The sequence below is a fragment of the Macaca thibetana genome, chromosome 17, assembly GCF_024542745.1.
Source record: "Macaca thibetana thibetana isolate TM-01 chromosome 17, ASM2454274v1, whole genome shotgun sequence".
NCBI lineage: Eukaryota > Metazoa > Chordata > Mammalia > Primates > Cercopithecidae > Macaca > Macaca thibetana.
Window position 1 is genome coordinate 92,160,139 of NC_065594.1, and position 18,803 is coordinate 92,178,941.

The window sequence follows — 18,803 nt, forward strand, 5'->3', positions numbered from 1 at the left end:
ATGAAACTCATAGAAATGTAGGAGAAAGTCGAGGTGACCTTGGGTTTGGCAACAAATTTTTGGACATAACACCAGAAACACTCTTCATGAAAGGAAAATTGGTAAGTTGGACTTCATGAAGATTAAAAACTTATCCTTTGCAAAATACAGTTAAGAGAATTAAAATGTGAGCCACTGACTGGGAGAAGAGATTTGCAAAACACATATCTGATAAAAGCCTGGTACCAAGCAACACATGGAAAATAAGGGTGTTTGGATGGGTAGGGCGGGATGAGCTAGGGAGGACCTGGAAAGTTAGTTTCTTTTTTAAAACACTAGAAACTCTCCTGGAGCACCGCTTGCCCTTTTCATTACAGTCAACCTGAGAAAGGAACTGAAAATACGGCTGTAGTTGTCATGAACTTGGGGGAACCACTACTCGGTTTTTACCCTCATTAAGGAACTTTGTTATGAAAGATAAAATCACGGCCGGACGCAGTGGCTCAAGCCTGTAATCCCAGCACTTTGGGAGGCCGAGACGGGCGGATCATGAGGTCAGGAGATCGAGACCATCCTGGCTAACACGGTGAAACCCCGTCTCTACTAAAAAATACAAAAAACTAGCCGGGCGAGGTGGCGGGCGCCTGTAGTCCCAGCTACTCGGGAGGCTGAGGCAGGAGAATGGCGGAACCCGGGAGGCGGAGCTTGCAGTGAGCTGAGATCCGGCCACTGCACTCCAGCCCGGGCGACAGAGTGAGACTCCGTCTCAAAAAAAAAAAAAAGAAAAAAGAAAAAATCACTTTGTAAATGTGAATTAGGGTAGAAAATGGAAATTCCTTATATACTCTCTAAGCCACTGGAAACTTGAGGCAGAGAAGTTTTAAAAGACACACGTGGATTTCCTCTGAAATATTTGTAAACAGCAAATTCAGAATATGTTGGTTAGTTTAGGACCATACCAGGCGTTAGTTGTTACATGGAATTGCAAATAACTTATGTTCATGAGCCTGGAACTCAAGAAGTTCTTGGTGTGAGAATTTGACAACTACTTCCGGCTTCCCGGAGCCAGAACCCACCTGGGAGTGGGGTTTTGAAGTAAGCACCCGTTGAAGAGACACAGACGGCAGAGGCCGCAGCGCAGGCTGGGAGACTTCCCTCCGGTCTCGGTAGACTGTCTTCATTATGGCGTAAAAACGTGTCAGATGAAATTTTAGAAACTATTTCCAAACTCAGTGAAGGTTTGTGACATCTGGGACGTTGTTTTCAACACAGCAGTTGAATGAAACTGCTACAGAGGCAAAATGAGAAGTGTGGAGAGGAGAGGCTGTGGTGACTGGGCATTCCCCCTCCTTCCTCTCCTTCCTCTCCTTCCCCTCCTTTTCCTCCTTTCTTCCCCTCCTTTTCCTCCTTCCTTTTCCTCCTTCCTTCTCCTCTTTCCCCTCTTTCCCTCCTTCCCCTCCCTCCCCTCCCTGCCCTCCTTCCCCTCCCCTCCCCCCTCCCCTCCCTCCCTCCCCCTGCCCTCCTTCCCCTCCCTCCCCTCCCTGCCCTCCTTACCTTCCCTCCCCTCCCTGCCCTCCTTACCTTCCTTTTCCTTCTTCCTTCCCCTCCTTCCTCTCCTTCCCCTCCTTTTCTTCCTTTCTTCCCCTCCTTTTCCTCCTTCCTTTTCCTCCTTCCTTCTCCTCTTTCTCCTCCTTCCCTCCTTCCCCTCCCTTCCCTCCCTGCCCTCCTTACCCTCCTTACCCTCTTTTTCCTCCTTTCTTCCCCTCCTTCCCTCGTTCCCCTCCTTCCCTCCTTCACTTCACTCCCCCGACATCCCCTCCCTGCCCTCCTTGGCTTCCTTTTCCTCTCCTTCCCCCTGAGGCCTCAAAGCCCTTGTGCCTGGGCTGTGGACAAGAAACACCTCTGCCTCAGAAGCCACCTGGAGCTGAGTGAAGGCTTCCATTCAGCTCGCTGTCATCACCCGTCATGCTGTCACTCAGAGGAGAGATCATGCAGAAATTACTGAAGTAAAATGCTAATGTGTTGAGTTAATGATCACAGGTTTACATTTTATAAAAGACATCTCAATAATCAAACTGTTGTTGAGCTACCTTGCGTTTTATATTGAATTCTCTGGAGTTCGGTAATTTACATACGTGTTTCAGAGTATACACTTTGTTTCAGCCGTCTTAGCTGTCAACAAACACTCTAAATTATGAATTACTAGTTTTATATTTAAAGCTAAACATTTTGTACTGTAAAATCCAGTGCTACTTACTATGCCTAGAGTAACACTATGAGAGTAAAATCTGATCTAAATGATGGATGTTTGTTTTTCTTTTATGCAGTACACATTTTGGAACTTTATACCCAAGAATTTATTTGAACAATTCAGAAGAGTAGCCAACTTTTATTTCCTTATCATATTTCTGGTGCAGGTAAGGCCGGTCATTGTTTTCCATCTCATCAGATATAAATCTAAATAAGTGACATTTTATTCTCAGGTAACTGCCACACGGCTAATGAAAGCGCAAGGGCGTGGTGCCCCTCACCTACGATTCATTTATTTATTTTCTTAAGGAAGGACGAAACGTGTTGGTTCTGTGAGATCCACACAAGCTAAATTAGCACACACAACGCCACTTTGGGTTTAAGTTGGTGACTGCCTTTCCTGCCCCTTTCCTTCTAGTACCAGAGGGAAGTCAGAGCTTTGTTATCTTTTGGACAAGTTCACAGCCAAGCTATGCATTGTTCCACTTACTTTACTCTTCATAAATGTGTGTGGATGTTCTAAAGAAAATCCAGGCCAGGCGCAGTGGCTCACGCCTGTAATCCCAGCACTCAGGGAGGATCACGAGGTCAAGAGATAGGGACCATCCTGACCAACATGGCGAAACCCCATCTCTACTAAAAATACAAAAATTAGCTGGGCGTGGTGGCGTGCGCCTGTAGTCCCAGCTCTTCGGGAGACTGAGGCAGGAGAATCGCTTGGACCTAGGAGTGGGAGGTTGCAGTGAGCCGAGATCGTACCTCTACATTCCAGCCTGGAGACGGAGTGAGACTCTGTCTCAAAAAAAAAAAAGAAAAGAAAAGAAAAAGAAAATCCAAAGACAGTACACATGAAAAGAGAGTTTAAAGAAAAAAGGAGGGAAAAAATGTCTCAGGGTATGAGTTAGGGAGCAATGTGCCAGGTGTGTTTTAAGAACAACCCTCTAATTTTTCTAAATCCTACAAAATACTATTGAAGGACTTTTAAAATTTTTGCAACATTATTCAAATCATGTAATTAAAATGTGACACTGAAGCCGAGGGATGAATTAACACAAGGCGTGCCCCGACTTCAGACTGTGTCGGCCACTCCCCGTGGTTTCCTTGAGCATGTTCCTTAATTTAAAAAAGGTGCCCTCATTTTAACAGTCAGTGAAATAGGATGATTTAGTTGCTATCTCCCATGGTGGGCAGAGTCAGGTGCCAGCAAAGGGTTTAAATAAGTCAAAGCGAATGGGGAGTGCTGGCTCAGGGCAAACTAACCTGCCTAAAGTCAGTCATTTGCATTTTTGAAGATGATTTTACAATTCTGTCTTTCTGCAGTTGATTATTGATACACCCACAAGTCCAGTGACAAGTGGACTTCCACTCTTCTTCGTCATTACTGTCACGGCTATCAAACAGGTAAGCATTTTACAGACGAAACGCAAGCAAGTCGCCATCTTTGCCATGTGAATTGCCTTTCATTCGAAGCCAGGTAATTGGTTCGTTTCAGCTAGTTCATGGAAAAGTCAACCAAGTTGTAGAAATTCATTTTTATAACTGTGTTGATACTTGTAGCACAGTAAGAGATGTTATGTCATTTCGTTGCTATTCTGTCGCCATGTGAATTTGAGAAGAAATCTATGGTTTTCACATCCCAGATCACCCAGGGATGATCTGATTCAGATGAGTCACTTAACCTTTCCGCATCCTTGACTGTCTTGACCACCTGAGAACATGCTGTTTATGGACTCCGGCAAATGGGGTGGTTCTTGTTGGTTTGTTTTTCCTTCATAGCCCTGGTAAATAAAGCCAGTGACTAACATGGAGAAGAATACATCTCAGTTTTACTCTCCGTGTATCCATTTTATCACCCGCAGATTCCCCGTACACATGTTCAGTCACTCCCCATTTTCTCCTCCCCGTCCCTGGCAGAGACTCACGTTTCTGTCACCGTAGAGTTGCCCATTCTAAACATTTCATGCTCACGGCTCATGTGCGGTGTTTTGTGACTCGCTCTTTCACTTAGCACGATGTTTTCAAGGTTTCTCCGCATCTGAGCAGGCGTCAGCGCTTCGTTCCATCTGATGAATGAGTCACGGTCCGCCGCGCACACCCCGCAGTGTGTGTATGGCTTCCTCTGTGGATGGACATTTGAGGTGTTTCTGCGTTTTAGCTGCTCTGAATCATGCTGCTGAGCACGTTTGTGTTTCACACCCACCAGATCGGCTTTCAGATGTGCAAGTCTGGAGAGGGCGTGGCGAGGCAGGCACCACGGGCACCCGGCAGGAGTGTGGCGGAGCCACCAAGCACAGCAGGTGGCAACATCTGACACAGGCAGAGATGTGGACACACAGGGGCCGGTGCAGATGATAAGCATGCAGCTGTGTAGTCAGTACTTGGGGCCTGTGTGTCTTCACTAGGCCAGAGCAGGCCGTGCCTACCAGGGTACGTGGACTGGGATGTTCATGGTGGCCGTCATTGGTTAGCAAAGGACTCGGGAAGCCCAGGGTCTCCCATAAGGAAATGGGTGGCTCCTCTGCGAGGCGGGGCAGGACACAGCACAGTAGCCAAGATGAACTGCACTGCCTGGAAAACAACGTGAGGGAAACTCAGGTTTCCCAAGGACTCACTGCCCGCGACTCAGGCAGTTTAGCCCCTACCTGGGATAAGGCCTCACTCCGTGTCGGTGGCTCTTGCAAACTTCGACTTTAAGCAAGAGGACAGGTTTTGTCATCGACTTCACAAGGAAATGGTGCTGAAGGAAACGATGTTACTCGGGGACCTGCTGTGTGTCCTTGGGCCTAAAGTCGCAGTTTCCAGGAACCCATCTTGGAGATTATGTGAGGGCGTCCCATGCTGTCTGTGACACATCTGTGTGGTAGGAGCAGAGGCTGCAGACGGGAAGGAGACCGCTGAGCCCCTCGAGGGGAGCAGAGAGAAGGGGCTGAGGCTCTGCGGCTATGTCCTTTCCAGCCCGGCCCGGGAGGCAGGCCCAGCGCTGTTCTTCAGCGTCCTCTGCTCTGCGTTTGTTAAAGATTCCATCCCTCCGGGGACCCCACTGAGCGGGAAACTCCTGAGGACTCCAGGAGCGTCCTGGAGGAGAGGAGAGGAGAGGAGAGGAGAGGAGAGCGCGGAGTAGGGAGGGTGGCTCTGAAGACGCATCTGGGCCAGAGAGGCAGCAGCCGGGGAGCCTGAGCCCCCATGGATGCAGAGGCCGCTTGTCTACACTGTGCAGACCATGGCCCCAGACAACATGCGGTGTCCTCGGCCCGGCTGCGTCCCTTCCCTGGCTGTGTCCCTTCCCTGCTGTGTCCCCTCCCATCCCAGGGCAGTGGGCGGGTGTTGTTGGGGGTGTTAAGAGGGGTCAGGGCAAGGTGGTGAATGAACAGAGCTGCAGGTCTGGGCCCCATCACCAGCACCCCTGCCCCTGGCCGGAGGGGTCTCTTCCTCTCCCGCGCGTCTTGCTACCCAGCCTTCACTCTGGGGACGGCCTCGCTTCCCCCACTGCTGGTCTGGACCTGTGTGCGCCAGAGTGTCCCCGCCCCCTCGGCCTTCCCCCACCACTGACCTCCTCGTCCCTCTTCCTCGGGAGCGGCGGCTCTGTCCGCAGCCGCGACTTCCCCGAACGGCCTCCCCACACGCTGGTTCCAGCAGGGACGTTTGTGCTGGGGTCCCCATGCTCCCGGCCCCTCCTCGCTTGCCTTGGAAAGCCCCCTGCACTCACAGAGGCCTCCCTGATTTTCTCTTGGGTTCCCACCTCTCTTTTCACACCATCTCCCCGGTGTCTCACCTGGGCACTGACGGGCATCTCACTGCACCTGGCTCTGCCACTGCCATCGCCCAGGTCCTGCTAGAGCAGCCTTTCCCTGTGGCACCCAGCCTCCCCTGCTGTGTGCAGGGCCCCTCCAATCAGCCGGTCACATGCTTGGGCCTTCACATGTCCCTCCGGTTCCAGCCAGGCTGACCAGTGGGCAGTGCCAGCACCTGGGGGCTCCCTCACTGCTGGGCTTTCCTGGGCAACCTCCTCTTTGGCGTCTTTCCGCAGCCTGGGCACTGGGCTTCTCGGGGGTGCTGGGTGTCTCTCACCTGCACTGAACTTGCAGTTACTTCTGTTTCTTCCCCACCGATCCTGAGAGCAGCAGCGCTGGGGACAAGGTCTTTTGTCTGTGGGACTCTGGTGCCTGGCACTTACTGAGCATGCAGTTGGTGCTAAATAAGTGTGTTTAATGAACCCAGGAATCATCTACCCACTGCCACCTTCCAGGAAGACTGTTCTTCAGTTTCCCCAGAAAGAGTATTTCAGCGATTTGGGAGGAATCTCTGAAAAGCAATCAGATGCCACAGTGTCACAGTAGTGGTCACGGCTGGAGAAAGCTCCGCATGTTTGGACATCCATGCGTCCCAGGCTTCTTAATTCTCCAGAAGCTGGAGGTTTTGGGTTCCTTGTTAATGTTCCCTTTGGAAAAGACTCCGGTCACAGGGCCACTGATGCCGCCACGTGGCCCAGAGGGAGGAGGCCCCCAGTGAGCCTCCTGCCCCACAGGCTCTCTCAACATACGTGCAGCGGGCCCATGGCGTAGGCTTCCTGCTGCCATCCTGCATGGTTGTGTGTCTCAGCGTACGTGCAGCGAGCCCGTGGCACAGGCTTCCTGCTGCCATCCTGCCTGGTTGTGTGTTGTGTGTGGCAGAGCTGTGTTCCCAGTCTTGGTGCTCATTAGATGCGGTGGACGCCTGTAGGCCCCTGGTGTGCAGTCTCTCACATGCTGGGGGTTGTTACTGAGGACGGCATTCCCCATGCTTATCTAAGGCACCTGCACCCGGCAACGCCAGACACAAAGGCATGTTCGTCATCCCCGGAATTGTCTGCGTGCTGCATCTGCTATTGTTGCTGCTTTCAAGATACCACCTGACTGTCCAAGCAGAGGGTGTGCCTTGGTGGTTGGAATTGGAGTGCGGGTGTCTGTGCCTGTCAAAGGCATGCAGGTCTGGCAGCGCGGCTGGGGTCGGGGTTAGCTCGGGCTGCTTTTCCAGCAGGATGCTTGCGCGTGCACAGGAGTCACGATGCGATGTTTCCCATGTGGGTTACCCAGACGCAGAAACGCATGGAGAACCGTAAGGCTGCTGCAGGTGTCGCAGAGTGAGCCGGTGGTTCACCAAGAGTCTGGGCTGCCAGATCTCATAACAGCCAGTTTTTAATGAAAGACAAGAATGGCCATTGGGGGCTTTTCCAAGCAGAAGATTGACACTCAGCGGGTGGAAATGTGCCTGGCCCCACTGGAGTCTTGAGGGCTTTTCGGTGTGGATGTGAAGAAACTGGAAGGCTTGCTCGTCATTTCATTCAGACGCTTCTTTTTTAGGAATTTATCCTAAGGCCATGTCATGAATAGGCACAAAAAGTACAGTTATATAGTACTTACACAGACTTCGATGAGCATCTTTATCCAACGTCTTTGCAGTTCTACAACTGCAGACATTTAAAGCAGCTCGCATTGCCAAGGGAATATGCCAATGCTCTGTTGAGGATACAAAGAATAGTGTGTGTAATGCGTCCTGATTTTGAAAAAATACACCCCCACAGGCTTGGATTATGCTTAGACATAATTAAACGCAAGCCTTCTGTCTCTCCTCCCTTTCTCCTCCTTCCCTCTGTCTCCGCTTCCTCTCTCCCTTCTTTGCTTCCTTTTTTTAGGGTTACGAAGACTGGCTTCGACATAAAGCGGACAATGCCATGAACCAGTGTCCTGTTCATTTCATTCAGCACGGCAAGCTCGTTCGGAAACAAAGTCGAAAGCTGCGAGTAAGTGACACCCGACACATTTACCCTGGTGAAGTCCAGTAACAGTTTAAAAAATAAGTTTTACCCAGGTGCGGTGGCTCGCGCTTCCAGTCCCAGCCACTCAGGAGGCTGAGGAGGGAGGATCGCCGAGCCTGGGAGTCGGAGGCCACTCAGCAGGCTTCACCGTGCCTGTGAGTAGCCACTGCTCTCCAGCCTGGGCAACCAAGAAAGACCCTGTCTCTCAAAACATTTTCAAAATACAAATCATTTTTTTTAAGTTTTTATTTTCTTTGGCAAAACAGACAAAAAAAAATGGCAAAAAAATAATGTATTTTATTGGGTACAGGCCCAAGCTCCCTACTACGTTTTTTTTTTTACTTTTAATTTTTGTTTGTTTATGTCTTTTTAGAGCAGTTTTAGGTTCACAGCAGAATTGAGTGGGTGTACCCACTGCCCCTCCTCCCAACACACACAGACACACACACGCACACCACAGCATCCCCTCCGTCAGCATCCCACACCAGGATTGGTGGAATTTAAAACCATTATCACTGCCCCATCCCCACACACAGACTCCCTCCACCAGCATCCCACACCAAGATTGGTGGAATTTAAAATCATTATGGGAACACACGAACCAATCAAGGCAAGGAAAGGTTGGAAACACTGTTTCTAAAATTTGTTTTAGAGTAAAGTATAATAAAATCATATAAATATAAACTCGACTAGGTGGAAATTTATGAAAATTGGAGCAGAATACCTCATCGAAGATTGCATTTTTTAAAAATGTATTTATTTACTTTTTTAGAGACAGAGTTTTGCTCTGTCACCCAGGCTGGAGTGCAGTGGCACAACCTCAGCTCACTGCAACCTCTGCCCCGGGTTCAAGCGATTCTTCTGTCTCAGCCTTCCCAGTAGCTGGGGTTACAGGTGCCTGCCACCACGCCCAGCTAATTTTTGCATTTTTAGTAGAGACGGGGTCTTAACAAAATGTTGGCCAGGCTGTTCTCGATCTCCTGACCTCGTGATCCTTCTGCCTTGGCCTCCCAAAGTGCTGGGATTACAGGCATGAGCCACCGCACCCGGCCAAAAAATTTATTTTTTGTTGATATATAATAGTTGTACATAGTTTGGGGTCCATGTGATATTTTGATGCCTGCACACCAGTGTTTAATGATGAAGTTGGGGTAACTGGGATGTCCGTCACTTCAAACATTGATTGTTTCTTTGTGTTGGGAATATTACAGTTCTTCTCGAAGGCTGCATTTTAAATCCGTTTCAAATGAATTATTCATGTAACTAATATCTCAATATATTTAAAAATATGTGTTTAAATTATTTAAATGAGATATTTTCAAACTTGTACTAGTCATTTGGAATCACCTGTATAGGTAGAAACCATGAGTGTGGTTTTCACATTTGTGTCGAGGTAGCGGTCAGCAGCCTGCTCCACTCCCCCATCTGAGGTGGATCTAGGTGCCAGGCCCACGCCGGCCCCTTCCTGCCCCCGCTGGTCCTCGTGCACCCTGCCTGGCTCTTGCAAACTCCCACGCCTCCCTCCCTCCTGCAACCCCACTGCTTCCCCTGGCTGTTTTCCCTGCCGAGCCTTAGGAGGTTTGGTGAGGGAGACAGGGAGCACCCCACTGGGTCCCGTGCATGTGGAGAGCCAGGTGCATTCCAGAAGCCTGGAGGAAGGAGGACCTCCAAGCAGCCCGGCCAGCCTGGGCTCAGTGAGCCTCTCCGGACAAGGCCGCAGCCCCTCCCTGTCCAGTGGGATGGGACCCCGGAGGCGTTCAGAGGCCCTTCAGAGTAGCTGGCATCCACCACTAGCCCCCTGCCTCACCTTGCTCTCACTGTTCTGTGTATCACACGCATCACCAAATGTACTTGTAAGCGTTTAAACATTTTCACTTATAATGTGCTATCCCGGTGTTTAAATGCTTCTGAGACAGCTTTTTCCATCAGTGAGTTCAGGTGAGTGAGGTTTCCCTAGGGGTCAGGGGTTCAGAGAGCAGATGGCCCCGGCCTGGGGAACAGCCACAAGCTCCATGCCTGTGTCAGCAGGCGTCCAGTTCCAGGCCTTCAACGCCATTTCCTTTCATGATTCTATTTCCCTTGCAAAGCCTTTCATACTTGTAGCTAAACATCTTTCTTAAAAAATAGACCTAAACAGTGTCTGCCCGCAGAAAATTGAATTTTTAATGTATCAGTCTCCTGTGGGAAATGCCTTCTCTGTTTCCTGTGTGTTGTAACTGAGAGGATGCTAAACAGGCTACTCAGGACAAGAAAGAAAAGATCAGGCTTTTCCTGCAACGGCAGGCATCTGGCTTCCATCGGTCATAATGGCTCAGGCCTTTGAGGGTACTAGAGTGTCCTAGAAAAGCATTCCTTTAATTAATTTTTCTTTTTTAATTAAACTTTTTATTTCAAGGTAATTACAGAGTCACATGCGGTTGTAATAAAACAGAGGCATCCTGTGTTCCCTTTGCCCTGATGTGTTGCCCAGCTCGAAAATTTTGTCATTTCAAGGATGTGATATAAAGAGAATCCTGCAGCCTGTGACCTTCTGGGGTTGTCTGTTTTCAGGCAGTCTAATTCCCTTGGGATTCACAAAGTCTGTGCACCAGCTGTTCCTTCCCTTGTGTTGCTAAGGAGCGTTCCATGATGTGGGCATACCGCAGTTTCACCATTCACAAGCTGAAGGGCTTTTCGACCTTTCTAGTTTAGGGCTGTTATCAAGAAAGCTGCTATGAATACTTTGTGCAGGTTTTCTTGTGAATTTAGTTTTCATTTCTTTGGCATAAAAGCTCAAGAGTTCAGTTGCTGGGTCATCTAGCATATCTACGTTTGGTTTTGAAAGGAACTGCCAAACCGTTTTCCAGCATGGCTATCCCATTTCATTCCCACCCACAACATTGCCAGCATCTTCCCCAGCCCTGGGTGTTACTGCTGTTCCTGATGTCTCGGTGCAGCTTAAACGTGTCCCCGATGGCTCTGTGGGACATCTTTTCGCACTTGTTTGACATCTGTGTATCCTCGTCAGTAAAAACAACTCTTCATGTCCTGGCCGGGCGCGGTGGCTCACGCCTGTAATCCCAGCGCTTTGGGAGGCTGAGGCGGGCAGATGACGAGGTCAGGAGAGTGAGACCATCCTGGCTAACACGGTGAAACCCTATCTCTACTAAAAATACAAAAAATTAGCCAGGTGTGGTGGCGAGCACCTGTAGTCCCAGCTACTCGGGAGGCTGAGGCAGGAGAATGGCGTGAACCCGGGAGGCGGAGCTTGCTGTGAGCCGAGATCAAGCCACTGCACTCCAGCCTGGGCCACAGAGCGAGACTCCATCTCAAAAAAATAAAATAAAATAAAACAAAACAAAAATAAGTAACTCTTCATGTCTTTTACCCATTTTTCTAGCTGGATTCTTTGAGTTTTTTACTGTTACATGTTGAGAGGTCATATAGTCTAGATAGTAGTACTTTGTCAGGTATATGATTTTGAACACTCAGCAGGATATTTCACAAAGCCAACATTTTTAATTTTGTTCAAGTCCAATTTCTTGATTTTTTTTTTTTTTAAATTATTATTTCTTTTGAGACAGTCTTGCTCTTGTTGCCCAGGCTGGAATGCAATGATGTAATCTCGGCCTGCTGCCACCTCCACCTCCCAGGTTCAAGCTATTCTCCTGCCTCAGCCTCCCAAGTAACTGGGATTACAGGTGTATACCACCATGCTTGTCTAATTTTTTAGTGTTAGTAGAGATGGCGTTTCATCATTTTGCCCAGGCTGGTCTCGAACTCCTGGCCTCAAGTGATCTGCCTGCCTCGGCCTCCCAAAGTGCTCACAGGAGTGAGCCACTGCGCCCAGCTGAGTTTTTTTTTTTTTTTTTTCTTTTGCAGACTTTACATTCAGTGCCTGAATGAAGCATTCTTTGCCTGATCTTAAGACCCAAAGACTTTTTCCCATGTTTCTAAGTGTTATAGTTTCATGTTTTACGTTTTAGTTCATGATCCATTTTGAGATGATTTTTGTATAAGGTATGAGGTTTCAGTCAGGTTTGTTTCTGTCCTTATTTAGCCTGTGGCTGTCCGATCGCCCCTGCACCAGGGGTTGGCCGGTTGTCCCTCCTCCACGGAGTGGCCCTTGCCTTCTGTCATGATCAGTTAAACACATTTGCGTGGGTCTGTTTCTGGTTCCCTGGTCTGTCCCATTGATCTCCGTCCCCATGCCCCACCAATCCCACACCGTGGGTCACTGTAGCTATCTCAGAAGCCCCGTATTAGGGATACGGATTCATTCCTCTTCAGTCTTCTTTTTCAAGGTTGTTTTAGCTAATCTAGAGCCTGTGCCTTCCCATGTAAATTTTACAATTAGTTCATTTATGTCTATAAACATCCTTACTGGGATTTCCATAGGGATTTTACTAAACCCATAGGTCCATTTGGGAAGAGTAACCTCTGCTTTTAAAGTCTCACAAATTTGCAGTGTGCTGTGACCATCACGTAGTGGTACAGAGAACTCTGTTTGCAGTGTAGACAGAAGCATGGTGATGCCTCGATCCTGGCATGCCTCCCGAGTGGCAGCGAGACTGGCTGGAGCCCTGCAGCCACTCACTCGAGGGTTCTGATGATCGTTCACCCTCCAGACACACAGCCGAGATCCGCGATGCCTTCCTCACCCTCCTGACACACAGCCCAGGCCACTGCGATGCCCTCCTCACCCTCCAGACACACAGCCCAGGCCACTGCGATGCCCTCCTCGCCCTCCAGACACACAGCCCAGGCCACCGCGATGCCCTCCTCGCCCTCCAGACACACAGCCCAGGCCACTGCGATGCCCTCCTCGCCCTCCAGACACACAGCCCAGGCCACCGCGATGCCCTCCTCGCCCTCCAGACACACAGCCCAGGCCACCGCGATGCCCTCCTCGCCCTCCAGACACACAGCCCAGGCCACTGCGATGCCCTCCTCACCCTCCAGACACACAGCCCAGGCCACTGCGATGCCTTCCTCGCCCTCCAGACACACAGCCCAGGCCACCGCGATGCCCTCCTCGCCCTCCAGACACACAGCCCAGGCCACTGCGATGCCCTCCAGACCCTCCAGACACACAGCCCAGGCCACTGCGATGCCTTCCTCACCCTCCAGACACACAGCCCAGGCCACTGCGATGCCCTCCAGACCCTCCAGACACACAGCCCAGGCCACTGCGATGCCCTCCAGACCCTCCAGACACACAGCCCAGGCCACCGCGATGCCCTCCTCACCCTCCAGACACACAGCCCAGGCCACCGCGATGCCCTCCTCACCCTCCAGACACACAGCCCAGGCCACCGCGATGCCCTCCTCACCCTCCAGAACACAGCCCAGGCCACCGCGATGCCTTCCTCACCCTCCAGACACACAGCCCAGGCCACCGCGATGCCCTCCTCGCCCTCCAGACACACAGCCCAGGCCACCGCGATGCCCTCCTCACCCTCCAGACACACAGCCCAGGCCACCGCGATGCCCTCCTCACCCTCCAGACACACAGCCCAGGCCACCGCGATGCCCTCCTCACCCTCCAGACACACAGCCCAGGCCACTGCGATGCCTTCCTCGCCCTCCAGACACAGCCCAAACCACCGCGATGCCCTCCTCACCCTCCAGACACACAGCCCAGGCCACCGCGATGCCCTCCTCGCCCTCCAGACACACAGCCCAGGCCACTGCGATGCCCTCCTCGCCCTCCAGACACACACAGCCCAGGCCACCGCGATGCCCTCCTCACCCTCCAGACACACAGCCCAGGCCACCGCGATGCCCTCCTCGCCCTCCAGACACACAGCCCAGGCCACTGCGATGCCCTCCTCGCCCTCCAGACACACAGCCCAGGCCACTGCGATGCCCTCCTCGCCCTCCAGACACACAGCCCAGGCCACTGCGATGCCCTCCTCACCCTCCAGACACACAGCCCAGGCCACTGTGATGCCTTCCTCGCCCTCCAGACACACAGCCCAGGCCACTGCGATGCCCTCCAGACACACAGCCCAGGCCACTGCGATGCCCTCCTCGCCCTCCAGACACACAGCCCAGGCCACTGCGATGCCCTCCTCACCCTCCAGACACACAGCCCAGGCCACTGTGATGCCCTCCTCGCCCTCCAGACACACAGCCCAGGCCACTGTGATGCCTTCCTCGCCCTCCAGACACACAGCCCAGGCCACTGTGATGCCCTCCTCCCTGATGAAGTAAAATGGATACAGATACAAACTAGACCATAACCTTTCATTAAAAACCCACATGATGAACTTTCTGTGATTGATTTTTACGTTAGTTTTTGAAACGTTGTTGCCACTTTTGCTTTATTTGTCCTCATGCTTTGGTGATCTGGGCAGCGCCTTGGTTCTGTTGATGGGGAAACTCTCAGAACTCAAGTACCTGGTTCATAAAACGCCTAGATTTAGATCAGAGCTTATCCCAGGAGTACTTCCCACTTGGCCGCGCTCATGGAACACTCCAACTCGTCTTCGTTGGTCTGAATCAAAGATAACCTTGTTACAGGTGTTTGTGTTTTTGCTGCGCAATATTCGATAGTGCTGTACTTTGCCACTTCTTTGATCTGCAGTTAGAACATTGAAACCTGACCTGGTCTTTCCTTGGTCCCAGCAGAATGTCTGGCAAGAGTCTTTTCCTGGAACCACGTCCACATCCCCTCATCTACCTGTGACTAGATGAGCAGCTTGAGGGAAGCAGTCCCACACGACGGGCCAGCTTTCACGGAGGAGCTTTCCATTGACCGTCCTTTCTGCTTTGTCCTGTAGGTTGGGGACATTGTCATGGTCAAGGAGGATGAGACCTTTCCCTGTGACTTGATCTTCCTTTCCAGCAACCGGGGAGACGGGACGTGCCACGTCACCACCGCCAGCTTGGACGGAGAATCCAGCCATAAAGTAAGGGGCCTTTCCGTTAGACTCCAGGGCAGGATCTTCCTGTCGTGCTTCAGACTATGCCTGTGTGGCCACAGAAACTAACATCCTGTTTGAAAAGTCAGCGTTTTCAGTGTGTACAATGAAAACCTAGGGAGTTATGCCAGCCAAGTTTTTCCTCACTTTTCCTTCCTCCTGTTTTCCACTTTCTTCTTTTTCCTTTTTCAAAATAAATTGTATTGTGTGTATTTGAGGCATATATTATGATGTTATAAGATACATATTTTTATAGAGAAATTGTTATTCGAGTTCAACAAATTAACACATCCACATCTCACATGGTTTCCCATTCTCTTCCCTGGCACCCGTGCAGGAGCAGCCATAACCTACTCGATGCGGCAAAACTCTGAGCCCAACATGCTCGTGTCCACTCAGTGCAGCAGAAACCCAGAGCCCAACACACTCTTGTCAGCTCTAGTCCTCATGTTGTACGTTGGGTCTTTGGATGGTTCATCCTAAATATTGCTACCTTGTGTTCTTTGACTTACACCTCCCCATTTCTTTCCCACTTTTTCTTTCCACTCTCAATGTCTGTAACAACCAATCACCTCAGGTTAACAGAAATAACTTCAGTGTTAGCCTGTGTCAGTTAGCTAATGTGTCAAATTCAGGATTTAATGAATAGATTGTTGGAATTTTAAGAATTTTCTTTCTACTAGTTAAAATTAATGTGAAAACTGGCCTAGAATTATGTGAAAAGTCACACGCAATTCTAGATTTTGCCTGTTACTTCACTGAGTGTCATTTTTGTGAATGTAATCAGGATTTTAATCACGATTTTCTGAAATCACTACATAAGTAATTTCCTGCACTCAGTATAAAATTCTGCACAGGCAGTTGATGCTGCAAGAATTTTAATTGTCAATCATAAAAGAAAAGATACAGCACCATTAATTTTAAGATTCTTATTATTTAAAAAATCTGGAAGTTTCTAAGGAGTTTATGAAAGTGAGCATAGCTCAGTGGATTCAACTAAGTCATGAACTCACAAAAGTGCAACTCTAAAATGGTGTTTAGGTAATACCTGTGGTATAAGCCATTTCTACTATGAGATAGAGACATTTTCTGTACAAAATCACTGAAGGATATGCTAGTCTTTCATAGATAATTCATGATATGTATCAGGAACTGAAAATCCTGTGGACTTTTTTCAGTTAAATTTGCTTTCACATTTTCTGTGTAGCATATCCCAGAGAATGAACACACTAACATAATAGATTGTCAGCAGCTTCTGGGGGGTTGGAATCCCTGGATGATTCAGGAATTCATTGTAAGCGGCTGCTGGTCCCTCTGGAACCTGGGAGGAGGTTAAGGTTCCGTCTACCCAGAGACCATGTGAGCCCTTCACACTCTGCAGCCAGTGGCTGTCTTTGCACCCCTTTCCTGCAGACTGTGGCTGGTCAGGCTCAGACGAGTCCCAGCCATGCTAGGGAACAAATGCTGTGGGCCTCCAGATGTACCATGTTTGTCCAGATGAAACGTTGTAGCAGTTGTGGAAGATGTTAAAATAGCTAGTGCACTTTGACCTTTTGTGGCTTTGCAGTTTGCATAATAGTTTTGTGTTCTCTAATGTCATTTTTGTGCATTTTGTTTAGCTGGAGGGACTGGAATTATTTGAACCCTTTCCTTAAAAGCAGAGTAGGGGCGTGGGAAGGGTACAGCGACTTCTACTGGGATCCCGTGGGGCTCACATGACTGCACAGGCTTGTTCACTTATCTGGATTCTTCGCATCTGTGAAATGGGGACAGCCCTGTCTCCCAGGGGCTCTTGTGAGGATATAGTTAGAGAATTCCCACTGAATTTAGAAAGTAAGCGCCCCCTGATTTGTGCCCTTGGTGATGGAGCAGCGATCATTTACCCCCGACCCCCATTTGTGCGCTTGGTGACGTAGCGGTGACCGTTTGTGTGCTTGGTGATGCAGCGGTGACCGTTTGTGTGCTTGGTGACGCAGCGGTGACCGTTTGTGTGCTTGGTGACGCAGCGGTGACCGTTTGTGCGCTTGGTGACGTAGCGGTGACCGTTTGTGTGCTTGGTGATGCAGCGGTGACTGTGTCCCCGTGATTTGTGCATTTGGTGATGGTGCAGTGATTGTTTCTCTCGTTTGTTCTAACTCCTGTGTTTTATTTGTCCAGTACTCTTCCACTAGAAAGAAACACAGGAAGGGATTCAGAGATGCTGTTGCCTCTTCCCAGATCCCTGGGCACAAGTTTCTCCTCTCTCCTCCCAGGGCAGGGCCAGTGCAGCCCTCATGCCCACCTCAGGTCCGCCCTCAGCCCCCTGCTCGTGCTCACAGATGCTACTGAGGTCACCAGGCCTCAAAATGTGCTCTGGGAGCAGCAGCATCAGCATCACTGGGCACCGTCTTAGAAGTGCAGTTCTCAGGCCCTCCCTAGCCCCGCTGCATCAGAAACTCTGGGGCTGAACCCAGGAATCAGGGGCTTCAGAAGCTCTGGGTAAAACTGACGCACACGCAGGCTTGAGGAGTCTCCTGGCCCAGGCCACGCGAACAGTTAAGTAGAAGGCGTTTGCCACCCAACAGCGACGGGCACGGGCAGGTTGTTGCGGGGTAGTGAAAATGAAGTGAAGTGAAGTGATCCCGTGACCACTCCCCGTAAACAGCAGGGCATTCTGTAAAAGCAAAGGGATATTTCAGGTCTTGGATTTGTTTCCTAATTAATAGCTACTGGCTACTGCTTTGACAGATAAATCAGTGTCCACACTTGAAGAATTTGAGCATTGCTCCTGTCCTGTTAGTTTTAAGTTGAGGACACTGGGTAAGAATGGAAGGATTAGAATTTTCTGGCACCTAATAGATGCGGGAATAACAGTAGTACCTTATCTTCCTGTAACTATCGAACGTGTACAAACTCATAGGGTCAGCCAGGCTTTGTAATCACTTGGTTGGAGGCAGCAGTGTCTGGGTTTGTGTTGACCGTTTTGGCGGTGAGCTCACACGTCTTGTGCATTTGTAGACGCATTATGCGGTCCAGGACACCAAGGGCTTCCATACGGAGGAGGATATCGGCGGACTTCACGCCACCATCGAGTGTGAGCAGCCCCAGCCCGACCTCTACAAGTAAGAAGGGGCTTCGGGTTCTTTAGAAACGGATTTTATGCCCTCAATGTTGCTCTTGCTTTTCACCCCAGGTAGTCCAGCTATCTGGTGGTTTGGAGAGAATGTAAATCACTGCTTAAAGATTAAGACTGAGTCAAAAATACATCGCTTATTTATTCTCATAGACTTGTACCACTCAGATTTGTAGCTTTTTATACAAATGTTTGAAGTGACTTAATGGAACTATACTTGTGGGGAAAAAAAAGAATAAGTTTTCTTTATTTTGTGAAAGACGTTTGTCAAATGTGGGTTAAGGAAAATCACTGAAGCCATGGGCTGATCCCAACAGAAAGGATGACAAGGGAAGGGGCTGGAGCGGAGCTGGTTTAGCTGCACGTGGAGCAGGCCGGGTGAAGACGCGCCGCTCACAGCGGCCTCTGGAGACAGGAAGGCGGGCAGGCCAGGCGCGCGCTTCCAGGGGGCTGCTGGGCGCATCTAGTCAGTAACATGGCTTTTCTGTCACCAGGTTTGTGGGCCGCATCAACGTTTACAGTGACCTGAACGACCCCGTGGTGAGGTGAGTGCCTCTGCAGATGCCTTGGCCATGGTCATCTCCCTTGGTGCATTAGAAATGCATTCTTTGACAGACGAGGGTTTCTATGGCAGCTGCTCTAGTGGATTTGGAAGGTGGAGCTCCACTTTCCCACAGGGCCAGGCTCCACTCTTGTCTCTGGTTTGTCTCAGGCACACATCTGTGAATGTTGACACCTTAGTGATGCTCATGAAACAAGTGTT

The 18,803-nt window shown here is 50.0% G+C and overlaps 1 protein-coding gene across 10 annotated transcripts in view; it reads left to right on the top strand.

Annotated features, from left to right (window-relative positions):
* The window catches only part of ATP11A (ATPase phospholipid transporting 11A), a 186,010-nt gene that overhangs the window by 107,793 nt on the left and 59,414 nt on the right, over window positions 1-18,803 (top strand). For all 10 annotated transcript variants that reach the window (XM_050766700.1, XM_050766701.1, XM_050766704.1 and 7 more), the window contains 6 exons: window positions 2,307-2,396; window positions 3,550-3,630; window positions 7,901-8,008; window positions 14,788-14,916; window positions 17,926-18,029; window positions 18,535-18,585. In XM_050766700.1, the coding sequence (XP_050622657.1) occupies window positions 2,307-2,396; window positions 3,550-3,630; window positions 7,901-8,008; window positions 14,788-14,916; window positions 17,926-18,029; window positions 18,535-18,585 (563 nt within the window). The remainder of the gene's footprint in view (window positions 1-2,306; window positions 2,397-3,549; window positions 3,631-7,900; window positions 8,009-14,787; window positions 14,917-17,925; window positions 18,030-18,534; window positions 18,586-18,803) is intronic.